This window comes from Peromyscus maniculatus, chromosome 4, assembly GCF_049852395.1.
Source record: "Peromyscus maniculatus bairdii isolate BWxNUB_F1_BW_parent chromosome 4, HU_Pman_BW_mat_3.1, whole genome shotgun sequence".
NCBI classification, from domain to species: domain Eukaryota; kingdom Metazoa; phylum Chordata; class Mammalia; order Rodentia; family Cricetidae; genus Peromyscus; species Peromyscus maniculatus.
Genome location: NC_134855.1, coordinates 38,205,426 through 38,223,416, shown reverse-complemented (window position 1 = coordinate 38,223,416; position 17,991 = coordinate 38,205,426). Strand labels below are relative to the sequence as shown.

General features: G+C 42.9%; 1 protein-coding gene across 2 annotated transcripts in view; it reads left to right on the top strand.

Moving 5' to 3' along the window:
* Ly75 (lymphocyte antigen 75) overlaps positions 1-17,991 on the top strand; it is a 129,814-nt gene that overhangs the window by 18,535 nt on the left and 93,288 nt on the right. For both annotated transcript variants that reach the window (XM_076568561.1, XM_076568560.1), the window contains exons 5-13: positions 1,360-1,470; positions 2,526-2,663; positions 5,127-5,318; positions 6,123-6,280; positions 8,077-8,187; positions 8,693-8,781; positions 8,925-9,094; positions 11,680-11,879; positions 13,699-13,841. In XM_076568561.1, coding sequence (XP_076424676.1) covers positions 1,360-1,470; positions 2,526-2,663; positions 5,127-5,318; positions 6,123-6,280; positions 8,077-8,187; positions 8,693-8,781; positions 8,925-9,094; positions 11,680-11,879; positions 13,699-13,841 — 1,312 coding nt within the window. The remainder of the gene's footprint in view (positions 1-1,359; positions 1,471-2,525; positions 2,664-5,126; positions 5,319-6,122; positions 6,281-8,076; positions 8,188-8,692; positions 8,782-8,924; positions 9,095-11,679; positions 11,880-13,698; positions 13,842-17,991) is intronic.

The following is a 17,991-nucleotide window of genomic DNA, read 5'->3' as shown; positions in this document are numbered from 1 at the left end:
GTCTAAAGTATTCAGTGAGGCGAAGATTGTGTATAACCAAAATTGCTCTTGAAAAGTCCTCATAATCTGGATGTGTTTTCTCTCTCTGTGAACCCCTATAGTCTATAATACACACACATAGACACCTGATAGGGGGATAGATAGGGATGTAATGTAATAATATGCATATTCCCCTATGAGTAATTAGGAAACAGTTATTAAGTCATTTACAGCAAAAAGACTCCAACAGATTTATAAAGATCCCCATCTTAATGTCTTTCAACATCCTCTTCGTCATTCATAGACCATTTCATTGTTGCTCTATCTCTTCTATCAAGCCTTCAATTAATTTTTCAAATTCTTCCCCTGTGGTTTTGATAAAATCTTTCTTTCCAGCTTCATGATCTCCTAGGTGGTGGTAAAAATCCTTACCATCACTCTTATTCTTTCTGCGTTTTCTCCAATTTGTATGGACCCTTTCAAGCATGGGCACATCCATATTTTGTATCCATATCAGGTAGCACATGGACAACTAAACTCACTATTGAAACTATTTATGCTTCCCTATCCCCTTACCTTCTTTTGTTATGATTTTGATTGTGAAATAATAAAATTGGATGATGTGTGTCCCTGACAACAGGTGTGTGTGTGTGTGTGTGTGTGTGTGTGTGTGAAAATACATAGTGAAACTGCCACTCTGAGAAAATTCTTTTATCTCAGAGGAAGAAGAACTAGACAACTAGGAAAACAGAATTTAATAAATTTATTAGACTTTGTTCTTCTCAAAAGAATAGTTTGGTTGTCTCTTAACATGACCTGCCTCTGTTGCCTAGACATCCCCATAGTGAGATTCCTGCTTCAGTCAAGACCTTCTGTTTTTTGACTGTCAATAGAAACCTAGTCTGATTTATATAATTTTGTCACCATTAAAAATTATATAAATTCCATGCATCTCTTCATCTGTATGTGTTTCTTGTGCTTTCTCTTTGGCTCTTTTTCTTCTGTCTGTTTTGTCTTATTATGGTTTGTTTGTATTATTTTATCATTATTATTATTATTATTATTATTATTATTATTATTACTCTTTTTTCGAGACAGGGTTTCTCTGTGTAGCTTTGCGCCTTTCCTGGGACTCACTTGGTAGCCCAGGCTGGCCTCGAACTCACAGAGATCCGCCTGCCTCTGCCTCCCGAGTGCTGGGATTAAAGGCGTGCGCCACCACTGCCCGGCTATTATTACTCTTTTATATGCCTGTTTATGTGGATTTGCATGAGTGTGGAAGTGGAGAGGATCTGGAAGGTGTTAGGGGAGGGGAAACTATAATCAAAATGTATTGTATGAAAGACCTGTTTTCAATTTAAAATAATATAATTCCTACAGAAAAAGAAGATATTGCTAGAATTGTTTGGATTGGACTGAATCAGCTCTATTCTGCAAGAGGTTGGGAATGGTCAGACTTCAAGCCACTAAAATTTCTTAACTGGGATCCAGGTAAATGTATACAGGGTAAAATCTTCAAAAATGAAGAAATTTTTACTCATACAGAGCTTTTAAAAGTTTCATGTATTGTCAGATCTCATGGTTGCTTTCTCAGAATTTTTTTCTAAGACATTCTTAAGTGTGCTGTTATTTTAGCCAAGTTGAAGCACACCGTGGACAAAGGAGCATTTGCTCCAGGGCTTTAGAGCATCCCTAGATTTTTAAGAAGAACAAAATGAACCCTACAACATCGCCGGGAACCATTCTACATCCCCTCGGGTCTTGACTGCCAATGCTTAGTCTAGAGCTTGCCTTTAAAGCAGGAATAGCCCTTCCTTTTCCGGTTCTTAGGCTTGCCCCACTCTATCACCTAAATACTGAGAACACAACAGCTGTGTCTTATTACACAAATCAGTCCCGCAATGAAAATAACATCCTGCTTAGCCAGAAACTCTACAAAATAAAGGACGAGAAACCTTTGGAAAGCTGGTCTGACCAAGGCCAAACCTAAATAACATTAATAAAAGTGTTCTGCCTACATAGAGGAGAAATGGATTCGGTACTATCAAATGACCATGAGGTTTGCATTAACTAAATCTTATTAGTAAACAACATAATACTCTTATTATGTCAAAACTAGACAATGCCAGGCAAGTGCTCCACCACTGAACTACAGTCCCGGTCCCTAACGTAATATTCAAGGCCTTCAAAGGCAGGATCGTATGTTAATATTCCATCTGGTTGTAAATATTTACTGGAGAGTAAATTTAATATCGACTGAGAGGTTCTGGCCACAGGCTGTTTGTCGCGGAAGTTGCTCTAGAACAGAAACTGATTTGTCTTCCCTGCTGAGAATCCACTATCATGGATCAGAATGTTTCCCCTCCATCTTGTGTTTTAGAAGAGGCACAAATGATTCCATTCCTGTCCACTGTGGCTTATAACTCTTCAGTTTAGTTGAAAGTTTGAACCATACTGTGAGTTTCCATATAGACATAAACTTCTGAATTCGAATTATTTTAAGCACCACTCTGGCCCTAACCTCCTTGAAAATCTTTCTTCCGAAGGCACCAGTGCACCCTTGATAGGCGGAGCAAGCTGCGCACAGATGGACACAGGGTCGGGGCTGTGGCGGAGTGTTTCCTGTGAAGCTCAGCTGCCCTATGTCTGCAAGAAGCCATTGACCAACACGGTGGAGCTCACAGGTTCTTCCCCACTTTCTCATATATACCTATGTCTCAAGGCCAGAGTTTTCTGGTCAAGCAAGTGCGTGCCAGATACCCATTTTCACCTTTCCTTCGCTTGATACTGCCGATGTTTTCTTGGTCCCCAGAACCCATGCTAAAATGCTATGGTTGTGCGTGTTTGAAATCGTGGGCTGGGGGCAGTGCAGGAGGATCCCTGGGCTTCACTGTCCAGCAGTCTAGCTTAATTCATGAGCTTCAGGTTAAGGAAAGACTATCTCAAAGGAGGTCAGTGGCTTTCATGACAACCTGAGGTTGTCCTTCAGGTCCACACGCACACTAAGTAAGAGTTTAAACTGTATGTGTTGCGTGCATGTGAGTGTTCCAGTGCACGTGCCCATGTATACAGTGGAGGCCAAGGCTCTCACTAATGGAAGTCCACCCTTCCAGCCGTCCAGTTGAGCAGCCCACTCTCAGGATCCACCTGTCTCAGTCTCCAATGCTAGAATACATACAGGTCTACCCATCCATGCCCAGATTTTTACAAGGGTGCTTACTGGGATTGGAACTCAGATCCTCAGACACTGAGAGCCCGCTCTTACCCAGCCATCTCCTCAGCGCTCTCAATTTCTTATCCAAGAAGGAGCATAGAGCAATTTAAAAAAAAAAAAAATGGTTATATAGAACAAAGAATGTAGGGAGATGTCTTATTGATAATAGAGAGAAATGAACATTTATCTTCCGAGTTGCCGACTGTAGCCCATCCTACAGAAAGCACAATAGAGATGCCCGCACATGGGGCTTGTGCAAGCACTGATGACGGAGTAAACACCCGGAAGTAGCCATTGTTAGTCAGCCGTGATGTTTCCATAGCACCGAACGGTGTGTGTCTGTTACAGCTGTGCCGGCGGGAAACAAGGAACGGAGCAAAATGATATGCTTACCTGTCATCTTAATTTTGTAAAACTATGTCTTCCTGGAGACAAAGACTAGACTATGGGAAGGATTGTTTGCGTTCATTTACATGTGATTGTTCTCTCGGTTCCTTCACCATAATTGAAATATCTCATGGTCATAATGAATGCCATTTAGAGCCCAAGTTAATTGAGTTGTCATCTTGCAAGCTCGAGACTAATTGAACCTAAACTTTTGTTTAAAAAAAAATACTTTACAATTTTTGTAGTTGTTTGTTTTTACATCCTGACCAGTTTCCCCTCATCTCTCCTCTCCTCCCAGCCCCCTCCTCTTCCCCATCCACTCCTCCTCTCTTCTCTTCAGAAAAGGGCAGGCTTCCCATGTATATCAGCCAGCCACAGTCTATCAAGTTATAGTGAATCTAGGCACTTCCTTTCCTATTAAGGCTGGACAAGGCAACCTGGTAGGAGGGAAGGGTCCCCAAAACAGGCAGCAGAGTCAGAGACAGCCCCGATCCCACTGTTAGGAGTCCCACAAGTAGACCAAACTACACAACTGTCACATATATGTAGAGGGCCTACGTCAGTCCCATGCAGGCTCCCTGGTTGTCAGTTTAGGCTCTGTGAGCCCAGGTTAGTTTGGTTCTGTGGGTTTTCTTTAGGTGTTCTTGACCCCTCTGGCTCCTACAATCTTTCTCCTCTTCTACAGGACTCCCCGAGCTTCACCTAATGTTTGGCTGTGGGTCTCTGCATCTGTGTCCATCAGTTGTTGGACTACTCCATTTTTTTAAGATGACTGAGTTAGCTTGTTTAAAAAAAAAGAAGAAGAAGAAGAAAGAAAAGAAAAGTTCCAGAGAGGATCTGGATAAGTTGAATAACAAAATACTTTCTAGTTTTGCTAAGGAGAGTGTTAGCCCTTTGCCTTTGGAAGATTAGTCTTCCCTGGTGGATTTCACCATGGTCAAGCTGAGATTCCTTCACTGGTCTTTCAGAGTGGATGAAGGTGTCCAGAGAAGCCATTTGTCCTTCCCTTTTCCTCCTTTGCTGCGTCCCTTGAGTGAATACAAATACCACATCCTGTCCTTCCCTCTCTACCCAGCCTGTATTCAACAGTTAGTGTGAATAGGCATCCGGTTGTTAAGCTGGTCACACAAGGAAAGGCGGCCTGCCTCCTTCCAATCTCAGAGCCATGGGTGGGGGGTGCCTTCCAAATTTCAGACCCAGAAAATGTTGTCAGCATCTGGCTTACTCCACACCTGTCTTCCACCTGTTAGGACTGAAGTCATTCCCTTCCCTGACCCTGTCTATACCCCTTCAACAGTCTAGTCCAGTCGCATAGCATATGTGTTTCTCAGTAAGTAGATTTCGTACCTGAATCTCTGCAGGAATTTTTATGATGTCAAATATACATTAAGCACAGCATACAATTCATGTCACCCTGAGAGCTGACATCACATCTCCCAGTTTTCCAGAAGCCTTGTGATTCAAGAAAGAAAAAACAAAACTTGCAATGTTGTTGATTCAAACTAGATCTGTCCTTACTGGAATGTAAATCGCTGCTTTCCCCCAGATGTTTGGACGGATTCAGATACCCACTGTGAGGTGGGCTGGCTGCCCAATAATGGATTTTGCTATCTGCTGGCAAACGAAAGTGGTTCCTGGGATGCAGCCCATTTGAAATGCAAAGCCTTCGGAGGTGACCTCATCAGCATCCATTCCTTAGCAGATGTCGAGGTGGTTGTCACAAAACTCCATAGTGGGGGTGAGTTTTCTGTTTTGCTTTGTTTTGTTGTAAACCTCTTGTTTAAGGAGTTTAAAACATTTCAGGTCTCCTTGTTTTCAGACTCTTGGTGGGAATGAGAGGGTTCCAACCTGTCCCTGGATCAGCACATCTGGAAGTGTGGGGGTGGGGTGTTCAGAGGAAATGGACTCATCCTGGACCTGCCCGGTCCAGTGCTGTAGCTACCACAAGGCTTTTGAACTCTTGAATGGTAGTTAGGAAGAACGAGGAGCTGAAGTGTTAAATTTGTTTAATTTTCTTTCTTTCTTTCTTTCTCTCTCTCTCTCTCTCTCTCTCTCTCTCTCTCTCTCTCTCTCTCTCTCTCTTTCTTTCTCATTACAGTTTGAATAGCTACTACTGCCTAGCAGCCACTGTTTAACCAGAAACTCTTCCTCTTCCCATATTGTGCCACAGTAGTCAGTCATTTCAGGGCAGTCAGTGGTGGGCAGCGGTGGACATGAACTATTTCTAATTAGAATACCTGTGGTTGTATTTGTAGATACAATACACTAATACCCAGAAAGCAGAGTTTGTACCGTAGATCTCAGACACACACATACAGCTGGCCAACTCCCGTGCAGCCCTTCTATGTACTTTGCCTCCATGAGTGACATTACAGGCCTTCAAGACCCACCACCCTGCCTGCTCATCAACGTTCTAAACGTGGGCGACCAAAGAATACCAGGAAGCTCTTAAAAAGACATTATCAGCACGCCAAAATCAGTAACCTACATATTAGAACATACAGCAGAGCAAAAACAAACAAATAAAAGACTTTTCTTTTAGATGTCAAAGAAGAAATATGGACAGGCCTTAAGAACATAAACAGCCCCACTTTGTTCCAGTGGTCAGATGATACGGAAGTCACCCTAACGTACTGGAATGAGAATGAGCCGAGTGTTCCCTACAATAAGACTCCCAACTGCGTTTCCTATTTAGGAAAGGTAGGACACCTCCCGTGGCTTATTTATAGTCTTTTTGTTAGAGTTAATAACAATAACATTGTGCTGGGGACGGGATTTGTGTGCAAGCTGAGAGGGAAAAGGTGAAATCCTGTCATATCAGTGTCATTCTGATAGCTGGGGAGCAGAGGGTAAACAGAGGCAGTCGCTGAATAAGCAGCCTGCTTTCTGTCTAGAAAAGATATACAGACACTTTGGACCTCTGTGTCAGACTGTCTCAAATAACCTGCCTTCTTCCAGGGTCTGAGTCTACATCAGCCTTTCTGCTCTGATTGACGTTTGGCAGGTAGCCACAGGGTAGCCTGGAAGGTTCCATCCATGCTATGATTAAGTTTCAAATTAATTTGAGGCTAATTGGAAAACACTATTCAATATTCAATTTTATATGGTTTTCGATATTTTAATTTATATAAAATATTAGGTTAGATTTGTCCAGAAAACTGTCTTTTCCTGAGATGTATAGCTTGTTAATCATTCATTGAACATGCGCTGGTTAGGAGCCTAAAATAGGCTGTATCTTGTACAGAGGACTTAAGCACCTCTTTTAATTTTGTTTGGATTGCTTTCCTATAGGCAGCTCTCTCCTGGTATTCAGGGTGACTGTCACCCAGACATCTAGCCTTTAAATGGAAGCAACAAATTGTGTTCGTATTTAGAACTGTTTCAGTCGTGAAGATGTGTTTTAGAAGGTGTCACACTTGGTGGCCTACTTTAAAAGCCAAGATGTCTCAAAAACATTGTCAAAAGTGGAAGTGACGCGTGAACAGAAGGCAGAACTCCACAGCCTGCCTGAGTTCAAAGCTGACCCTCGTCACAGTTGAGCCACTAACATGTCATTTCAAGAAGCTATGCAACTTAGTTCAGCCAAATTAATTTTATGTCGCATACTTGAAAGAGACAATTTTGACGTCTATATTGGAGTAGAATTAAAAGAAACTTTTGACCTTCGACTTCTTGAGTCGTAGACCCCACAATCACCATCATCCTTATGCGGATGAGGAAATGTGAGCAGACAGTGGCTGATGCTTCCTAAAGACTTTTACTCTGTGAACTAACTGCAGCCAGGTCACAGGGAAGCGGCCAGACACTGGTAGCTGTGAGAGGGCTGTTGTTGTTGGTATTTTACTCTTTTCGGGGGCCCACCATCCTGTTCCCAAATAAATCACACATGGAGGTTTATTATTACTTCTGAATGCCCGGCCTTAGCTTGGCTTGTTTCTAGCCAGCTTTCTTTATCTTAACTTATCCCGTCTACCTTTTGCCTCTGGACTTTTCCCGTTCTCTAACTTCTGTAATCTTACTCTAACTCCGTGGTTTGCTGTGTAGCTGGGTGGCTGTCCCCTGGAGTCCTCCTCCTTCTCTGGCTCCTAGAGCCCAGATTTCTCCTTCTACTTATTCTCTCTGCCCACCAGCCCTGCCTATCCTTTCTCCTGCCTTGCTATTGGTCATTCAGTTCTTCATTAGACCCTCAGGTGTTTTACACAGGCACAGTAACACAGCTTCACAGAGTTAAACAAATGCAACATAAACAAAAGTAACACACCTTCAAATAATAGTCTACTACAGAGGGCCTTTTCTCTCTTCAACTTTCTGACTAACTGTCCTCCGGTAAGGTTTTATTGGTAAGCTTCTAAGAAAGGGAGTTTGTGCTCGCTGTGACCTGGGAACGACAGGCTGAGCCATTACCTTTCCTGGCCTCCCAGAGTTATTGTGAGTTAATTCTGAATATTTGGCAAATATTTCCTTTAGTAAGAAATAATTTTTTTCTTCTTTGAAAGTTAGGTCAGTGGAAAGTCCAGTCCTGTGAAAAGAAACTCAGATATGTATGCAAGAAAAAGGGAGAAGTAACTAGTGATCCAAGCTCTGATAAACTGTGTCCTCCAGACGAGGTAAGGAAATCCCTTCACGAATTTCCCTGAGCGGAATTATCCTTCCTTGGTTAAAGATGACATTGAAGTTTAACCAATTCAAACTTGCCAAGTAAAAGTACTGGTTTCTGTTCATTGATTTGAGAAAAAGCGAGAAAGAAGAGAATCCTAACACATTGGTATTCTTACAGAAAGAAAGATTTACCTATTTATGAATTTCTATAGACATGCAAATATGACTACTAGCCTCATTATTGATGGTTCGATTTCCTCCAATGACAGTGCTTACTGAAAAATAATTCAACTAACAGCTGCAATGGGGTGTGTCGGGTACAAAGGACAAAGACAATTATGCCACATCTCGGTCATGTAGAGATCTGTGAAACTGATCCACCCTTATCAAGTGAATAATCATGTCCACCCCTTCCTCACGTTGATGATTTTGTCAAAGTAACAGAATCCTGCTTGTTTGAGGGGGACACCATTAAGTTTCAAACACTGTGATGATATTCCTCTTTTGGTTTAGGGCTGGAAGAGACATGGAGAAACCTGTTACAAAATTTACGAGAAGGAGGTCCCTTTTGGAACACACTGCAATCTGACCATCACTAGCAGGTGTGGCCATCAGTACGCATATCCTAGATAACTTTTAACTGAGTTTGCCTAAACCATTCCCTAAGATGGCAGGCAGAGGTTTTGGGGGTGGCTCTTATTTCAAACACTGTGAGACATTTGCTAGATTGGTTCCTCTTTTGTAGATTTGAACAGGAATACTTGAATGATATGATGAAGAAGTATGACAAGTCCCTTCAGAAGTACTTCTGGACGGGCCTGAGAGATGCCGATGCCCGCGGAGAGTACAGTTGGGCCATCACTGGTGGGGTAAAGCAGGCTATGACCTTTGCCAACTGGAATTTTCTTGAACCAGGTGAGTGTTTCATGTAGGGTTGACAACGCCTCGAGACAGAGCTTACAAGGAGGGGGTTGGTGTAGCACTGAGCCCAATGCTTTCACGAGACACCAGATTTGCAGATGCCCTTTACCCAGTCTGCAAAGCTTGCTTGTGTCTGTCTATTCAGGTTTCCCAGGAGACATAGACAGTAGCAGACCATGTGGCACTAGGGACAGAGACAGACAGCCCCAGAGGAGTGAGTCGCAGGAGGCCATGACTTAGCATTGTGCCAGTCCACCTGGGGTTCTGAGTTTATGGTTTCCCCAAAAGCTCGCTGTTCTGAGGTGAAAGGTGGAGTGGGGAGCTTGGGGAAGCAGAAGCCGTTCTCATGCTTGGGATTCAATAACTATTCTAAATGCTAACTCATTAAAGAGTATCACACACAAGCCGGGCGGTGGTGGCGCATGCCTTTAATCCCAGCACTCGGGAGGCAGAGCCAGGCGGATCTCTGTGAGTTCAAGGCCAGCCTGGGCTACCAAGTGAGTTCCAGGAAAGGCGCAAAGCTACACAGGGAAACCCTGTCTCGAAAAACCAAAAAAAAAAAAAAAAAAAAAAAAAAAAGAGTATCACACACATGCCAGCTGGTTGTCATGATAAAGTGGGGGCAGAACACTCAAAGAGAAGGATAAGAGAGAGGGAGAGAGATAAGGCACAGGCTCAGCTGGGCGTGGTGTGCACACCTTTGATCCCAGCCCTCAGAATGAAGAGGCAAGTAGATATCTGTAAGTTCGAGGCCAACTAGGTCTACATAGTGAGGTCCAGGACAGCCAGAGCTATATAGCTATAGAGAAAAACAAAAGAGCACAGACTCAGTTCATACCAAAAAAAAAAAAAAAAAAACCTGAGAAATCTGTTTGACAAATTAGTGAGTTCTGCATGAAGCCCTATGGACTGGGCACCACATTATGACACCTAAGTCCTGACAAGGTTGGAGAGAGGGAGGGGCCATCTCTGCTGTTTCAGCTTTAGAGATTTAAAAGGTACCAACAAAAGAATGCCAACAGCAGTGTAAGAAAACTGGGGGTATTATAGAGATACAGCTTCATCTTTAAGAAACGAAGTGGTAGACCGGGAAGTGATGAAACGCTGCGTCCCTCCCGATACACCTGCCACCTGTGTTAGGGTCTAAGGGAGTTGGGGATCCTCAGAACTGGAGGCTGTGAAGTCAGAAACAGTGCCGCTGTCCTGGACATCAAGTCCAGTGCTTTCCAAAGCCAGGGTCGGAGTACCCAGAGCCAGCGGCAGACGTAGGAGGGCTGGGTTGTTTTGCTTTGCTTTGGGTTTTGTTTTTTTGTTTTGTTTGGGTTGGTTGGTTGGTTCGTTGGGTTTTTTTGTTTTGTTGGTGTATTGGAGGGTGAGGTTTTGTTTTTCTATCTTTTTTTTAATGTAAATCTCAAATAAAACCTAGATGTTTCTGTGAAGTATTTACATTTTTATCTGTCACCTAATTTCATCCTACAGAATTAAAGGTTTATTTGTATCAGTCTCAGTGAGGAGAAATTAGGAAAGCAGTGTAAGGTGGCATTTATTTCAAAAGCTAGTTCATTTTTCTCCAAACAGCCTCAAGCATTGACCACAATTTGCCGTGGAAACCAGGATTTGATGTAGAAGGGCCTCAGAATTCCCATCTGATTTTAGAGCTGAGAAAATAGAGCTTCGGGGACTTATTTAAAATATACCTGGTTGTTGAGTTAATAAAATCAAGACCTTCCAACTTCCAAGCCAGGGCTGTTTAGATTTGGCTTTGAGTAAGCTAAAGGTCCCAAGTCCCTCCACCTCTCTCTCTTTAAATGTTCGATATTTTTTGCATGATCTTATAAAATGTGATCATTAAGATATTTTTCTAGCCGGGCGGTGGTGGCGCACGCCTTTAATCCCAGCACTCGGGAGGCAGAGCCAGGCGGATCTCTGTGAGTTCGAGGCTAGCCTGGGCTACCAAGTGAGCTCCAGGAAAGGCGCAAAGCTACACAGAGAAACCCTGTCTCGAAAAAACAAAACAAAACAAAAAAAAAAGATATTTTTCTATAACATGGAAACTGGACTGTGTGATCTCATAATAGGACACAGTATTTTAAATAAAGAATCTCCACCAAAAAAAAAAAAATCTCATGATCATGACTATCAGTGTGAGTAGCATTAATAATAACAAAATTATCTTTTTACTTAGAGAAGGTAGAATATAGATGCTAATCCTGGTTAAATATCAGATAAGGTAGACATATTCTAATAAGTAAGACATAGACATCTTGGTGGCAAATGTCTGTAATCCAGGCACTTAGGGCTGAGGCAGGAAAACCCTGGGATTGAGGCCAGCCAGACTGCATAGCAAGAACTTGTCCTTTTTTTTTTTTTTTTTTTTTTTTTTGGTTTTGATTTTAGTTTTTTGAGATAGGATTTTTCTGTGTAGCCTTGGCTGTCCTGTAACTCCCTCTGTAGACCAGGCTGGCCTCGAACACAGAGATCTACCTGGCTCTGCCTCCCAAGTGCTGGGATTAAAGGCATGCACCACCACCACCTGGCTGTTCTTTGGAAGTTTTAATTTTTCATTGACTTTTCCCCAGCATCTCCAGGTGGGTGTGTGGCCATGTCTACCGGAAGGACTCTTGGCAGGTGGGAAGTGAAAAACTGCAAAAGCTTCAGAGCACTTTCAATATGCAAGAAAATGAAGGGACCCCAGGAGCCCAAGGAAGCAGTCCCGAAGCCCGATGACCCCTGTCCTCAAGGCTGGCTCACTTTCCCCTCCAGTCTTTCTTGTTATAAGGTAAAGCTGCATTTTCATTCAGTCCTTCAATGGAGTCATTCTTTTCCTATCCTGGTTCTTGTTATTGTACAAATTATGTTCCTCCTTTTGAGCATGCAGAACCTAATACAAGAGTTTGGGAGCATGGGGTCCTTAGAAAAGCATCATTGGACTCTGGTATCAGACAGTTCAACCCATACCCTACCCATGTCCTGCCCTCAAAAGTAAGACCAAAGCCGGAGCAACCCTTTTCCCATGGTTCTTTCCTTCTGAGAAGCTGGGTGACCTGCAGCAGGCTGACTTCATGTGTAAGATTCTCATAGGCCCCTAATTCTTCTTATTGGATTAAAATTCTTGTAAGACACCCGGCTAGCTCGGTCGGTAGAGCATAAGACTCTTAAAATTCCTTCTTGTATAATGAAAGCCAGTTCTTATTGTGTTAAAAAAATAATAATTTGAGTTCTGTGTCTTAGGGTTTTCATTGCCGTGAAGAGACACCAAGACCATGGCAACTCTTTTAAAGAAAACATTTAAATTGAGGTGGCTCGCTTACCATTTCAGAGGTTCAGTTTGTTATCATCATGGTGGGGAGCATGGCAGTGTGCAGGCAGACATAGCACTGGAGAGGTGGCTGAGAGTCCTATCTTGCAGGCAATGGGAAATGTACTGAGATACTGGATAGTATCCTGAGCATCAGAATCCTCAAAGCCCACCCCCACAGAGGCACACTTCCTCCAACGAGGCCATACCCACTCCAACAAAGCCATACCTCCTAATGGTACCACTCCCAATGAGATTATGGGGGCCAATTACTTTCAAGCTACCACAGTCTAGTTCCATAACCAAACCATTCAATATCCTTCCTAAGCCCCATGGTAATTACATTTAGTTTCATACTTACAGATGTCTGACTCAGTCAGGGTTTCATTGCTCGGCTGTGAATTCTGCCAGCAGTTAGTCAGCTGTCCTGGGCTGTAGGCTGTGACCTGGTGTCTGTTACCCTTCACTCTGGGGCTCAGGCAAAGGGGTGGCAGTTATCAGATTGTTTTTCTCATAGTCAATTCCTGGAGCCCAAGAAAGCAAGGCCAACCAAGTTGGTGCATCTCAGACCTCGGTTACTTCAGGGCCACTGACCTCAGCAAACTACATGGCCAAGTCCCTTGTGAGGGTGGAGAGAAAGAAGCATGTTCCTTTCACCTGGAGTCCTGGCTAGAGTGTAGGTTCCAGGGGCAGCAGTCAGACAACTGTGGTTCCACACTCTCAGCCTGCTCCCCTGCTTCTTCCTCCTCTTTGAAATAGGGAGGGGCTCTTTTAGCATAGAGTTAATCATCACAAATCAAACAAACAGTTAAAAGTGCCAGGCTTTGATTTGGCACCGTCTGTCGATGTTCGCACACCCATATAGATAGTTCTTTGATTGTTCTTGATCAGAAAAAGAGCCCTGTTCTTCCGCAGGCTTCCGTGTTTGATGCTCAGGATTACGCTGTTGGCACACTTCTTCTCAGAAGGCTGCTTCCAGAGTGTTCCCATGTACCCTGTTCAGCCATGACCCTGGTACGCTTTCTCTTCAAGGTCCTAGAAATGTGCTAGTTGGAGCAGTTCTCCAGGCTGGCTGGGGAAGGCCACTCACCTGGTGACAGTGGCCATCACTGTGTGGGCCTTTAGTTCACTCCAGGCAGGACTTGCTTGTTTGCTGTGTATGCGTTTAATTATGCTTCCATTACACCTGAAAGAACTCATGTCAGGGACCCACACCTTTGCCTGCAATTGATTTAAAAAAAAAAAAAACTATGAATATTTTATGATCATTCCAGAAAAACAATATTCTATTTTCGTTAAGGTGTTCCATATAGAAAGAACAGTAAGAAAGAGGAACTGGGAAGAAGCTGAAAGATTCTGCCAAGCGCTTGGAGCACACTTACCCAGCTTCAGCCATATGGATGAAATAAAGGACTTTGTTCGCTTGTTAACAGACCTGTTCAGGTAATATTTCTAGAACGAGTGTTTCTGGCCTAAGCCTGATGTCTTCTAGGTATTTAGGTTGTTGTGATTTAGCATCTAAAAAACCACCCATGCTTGACACTCGAGCAACATCGAGCACCCTTATTGCAAAATACCGTGAGAGATTCAAAGCTGCCCAAGGCGGAGTCCTCACCCTTGGTGTAGCACGTACCAACAGCCAGGTTAAGTGCGGCAAAAATATAGGGCAAAGATAAGGGGAGCCTTGGGAAGGAGCCAGAGGGGGAGGGAGTGTTTCTGGTGCAATCAGGGCAAATGTTATGAAGGAAGCTGATTCTTAGAAGGCAGACAGTGTTTTGAACAGTAAGATAGAAATAGGAGCCAGAGGGGTTGGGGATTTAGCTCAGTGGTAGAGCGCTTGCCTAGCAAGCACAAGGCCCTGGGTTCAGTCCTCAGCTCTGAAAAAAAGAAAGAAAGAAAGAGAGAGAGAGAGAGAGAGAGAGAGAGAGAGAGAGAGAGAGAGAGAGAGGAAGGAAGGAAGGAAGGAAGGAAGGAAGGAAGGAAGGAAGGAAGGAAGGAAGGAAGGAAGGAAGGAAGAAGAAAGAAAGAAAGAGAAGGGAGGGAGGGAGGGAGGAAGGAAGGAAGGAAGGAAGGGAGGGAGGGAGGGAGGAAAGGGAGGGAGGGAGGGAGGGAGGAAGGAAGGAAGGGAGAAAGGGAGAAAGGAAGGAAGAAAGGAAAGAAAGAAAGAAACAGAAGCCAGAGAACACAAAATAGAAACAAAAGTATGAGAACAGAGTGGACAGCTGAGGAGGAAAGAGCCACGCAACAGGAAGTGGGATTGTATGGAAATGGAACAGCCCTGCTAATCAGGGAAGAAGTTTGATCTTAAGAAAAAAAAATCAAAGTTAGTCTCCAAATCATTTCAGCTGGGAAGAGGTTAATTGTTATGAACCACTGTGTTCCTGTAACACTCGTGTACAATCGCACAGACAAGGCTAGGCCGTGGCATGGGTTGGTGGTGGCATGCTCACCCAGCATCTGTGAGGCCCTGAGTTCTGTCTCCAGAAATGAGAAATAGTAAGACTATGAAGAGCAGGTCTGTAGATACTCTCAGGCAACTAGTTAGAAAGCTGCTACAGCTGCCCCTGTGCAAAGCCGCATGAAGTAAGGACAGTGTGAAAGACACTGAGACGTTAGTTATCGAAGTGGCTACGGTCGTGGTTGTAATGTTAGTGTGGAAGGCTCCTCTGATGTCCTTCAGGCAAATGAAGGTCAGCTGAAGCTTTCAGGACAATCGCAGGAATCAGGGCCTTCGACGCCACAAAATTACTTCTTCCTCGCTTTTCTAAAGACTATAAGGTGTTTGTTTAATCAAGGTGTACTAGGATAAATGGCTTTTAAAATATATATATAAATATATCCTAGTGAATATTTTCTCTACGATTCTGAATCCAACAAAAGTCCTTTCCTCAAAATAAAAGTTTATGAGAAAAATGAGGATAATCTAACTAGCCTTGTTCTTTTGGACATTATTAAATATAAAAGATATGTGAAAACTGGCATCTAAAGCATATTACGGTAGGAGATGCTTGCAATCTGTTCAGCACCCAGTTAACTTCATTTTTTAGAAGATGGATCTGAACAGTATGTATATCATCCTTTGAAAAAACACATCACAAACATACCCTAGCTCAGATGTACACTTAAAAAAGCAAGAACACTTAGAATAAGTAGTTTATTGTAAAAGGATATAGTGCGCCCCCAAGTCTTGATAGTTAATGTATGTCATTACAAGAACAGAACAAAATTACCCTAAGTCTCAGAAGAGAAACCGTCCTAACGGCGGGTTTCAGGGGCTGTGGCAATGCCTCAGCAGGTGAAGGCACATGCCACTCATGCCTGATGATTGAGTGCCAGCCCAGAAGCCATTGAAGAAGCCAGATGCCATGGCACACATCACAGCTGTCCTGTGGTGAGATGGGAGGTGGAAACCAGAAATGCCTGGGAGCTTGTGGGCCTGCTAAGTCCAGAATATGGCGTGTACCAGAAACAAGAAAGACCCTGCCTCGCTGGGGTCAAACGAGAGAACTGAGTCTTGAAAGTTGTCCTCTGACACACACACAGGTACCATGGCAGATACGCCCCTCTCCCACCCCACCCCACACACACACACAGGCACCATGGCAGATACGCCCCTCTCCCACCCCCACCCCCACACAGTTGTTTTTCTTTTTTTAATCTTAAAAGGAATGCTTTAATAAATATCAGGCTTTAAACACTTTCTAAATAAAAACTGGAGTGTAGAAACATAAAATAGTTGTGAAAAATATGAAGGCATAATAAATTATTTTATCTGGAATCCATATTTTAGAAACATCTTATAAATATTAAAAATTTAACATTCAGTAGAGTTTAAAAGTATGTGTCCATAAGTCAGATGTAGGAGGGGAAGGAAGCTGTACAATGTCCATGTAGAGAATTATAGAAATAAAATAATAAAAGATTAATCTAGCATAAAATAAGTTGGCAACAGCCCAATTTGTACATTATCAATTTTGATTAAGTCCAAGTCTACAAATTTATTCAATAATGAAATCTGATTCTATTTTGCTAAACACACACACACACACACACACACACACACACACACACACACACACACACACGAGGCAAATCTGGCATTAGTGTTTGTCCAGCCTCGAGATTATGGTGTTTCCACTCTGGGTGGAAGGAAGCACACAATGCTTTAAATGGTGCACTTCAGTGATAGTCCTTCTCTCTAAAGGTTAAGAGAAGTGGTGACGTTTTATGTACAGAGTGCTGAATAGTGGCTCACCGACACAGGCATCTCTTGGTTTGCCATGTCCTTGGCTCATTATGTCCTTTTTGCTTGCGTGTGCTATCTGTGTGGTTGTCCCATGTTAACTCAAATAACAAAAGAGTTAACGACCACAAGCTAGAGATTGTGTGATCAGATTATAATAGGGACTGAAACTGCAAATAGAAAAAAATCCTAATTCATTTCTGTCTTAACATATAAATAAATCATATATTTGATGTGTTTAATTAACATATAAATGTTTATTACATTAGAAACATAATGCTCAAGTCACTATCTGTCATAATTAATGAGGGAGCATTTTGAAATGCATTTTCATAAAAGAAACAGGTAAGGTTGTCTATTACTATCGTTGTTGAGCTATTTTGTAATTTAATATATATTAAGATAGAAAATGTTGCTGGGTGGCAGCGGTGGCGCACGCCTTTAATCCCAGCACTTGGGAGGCAGAGGCAGGCAGAGCTCTGTGAGTTCGAGGCCAGCCAGTGCTACAGAGTGAGTTCCAGGATATTGTCTTAAGTGAAGAAAAAGGAAGATTGCAAAAATTTAAAGATATGCTACTCACACTGAAAACTAGACTTCAAAATACATAGAGATAATCAATGGGTATTACAGCTAGCAAGCAAAATTTTGAGTGATTTTTTAAAATACTCCATTAGAAAAATTTTTACCATATTTTTACAAGTTTGCTTTATCATAGTGAATCATAAACACTCTATATTTTCTTATTAAGGTAGGCATGATGGCACACTCCTGTAGTCAATCCTAGCCTAGGGATGTGTGTGGAGGCCTACAAAGGTTCCTAATGAGATCTGAGCTTGCTTTACATGGCAGAGCTGCATTAGAGGATTGTTTGACCATATGCATGGTTTCTAGGTGATTGGAAAGGGTCTGCACTTGGCTGTGCTAGAGGGAGGTCTTTTGCTCCACCCTTGGCATTCTCATAAATAGCCCTTTAGCAGAGACAAAGGGGCCTGGTTGGATTAGGATCCAGGCCCTCCTGAGGCTGTCCTGTGTTTCTATCTCTTTCTCTCCTCTCTATCCTTCTATCTAAATCTCTTATCCCTCACTCCTCAAGAGTACCCTGGGGTAAAATGTGGGAGCCAGTCTCCCAGCTGGTCTTCCACAGATGTGGAGGCAAGAGGATCAAGAGTTCAAGATCATCCTTGGCTACATAGGGAGTCTGAGGATTGAACCCTGATTCTCATGAATGCTAGGCAAGCATTCTACCATCGAGCTATGCCCCAGCCCTCCTCATTTTTCTTTTGAGACAAGAGTCTCATGTAGCCCAGGCTGGACACATTGATTGTCTAAAACAATACTGTACTTGAGTAC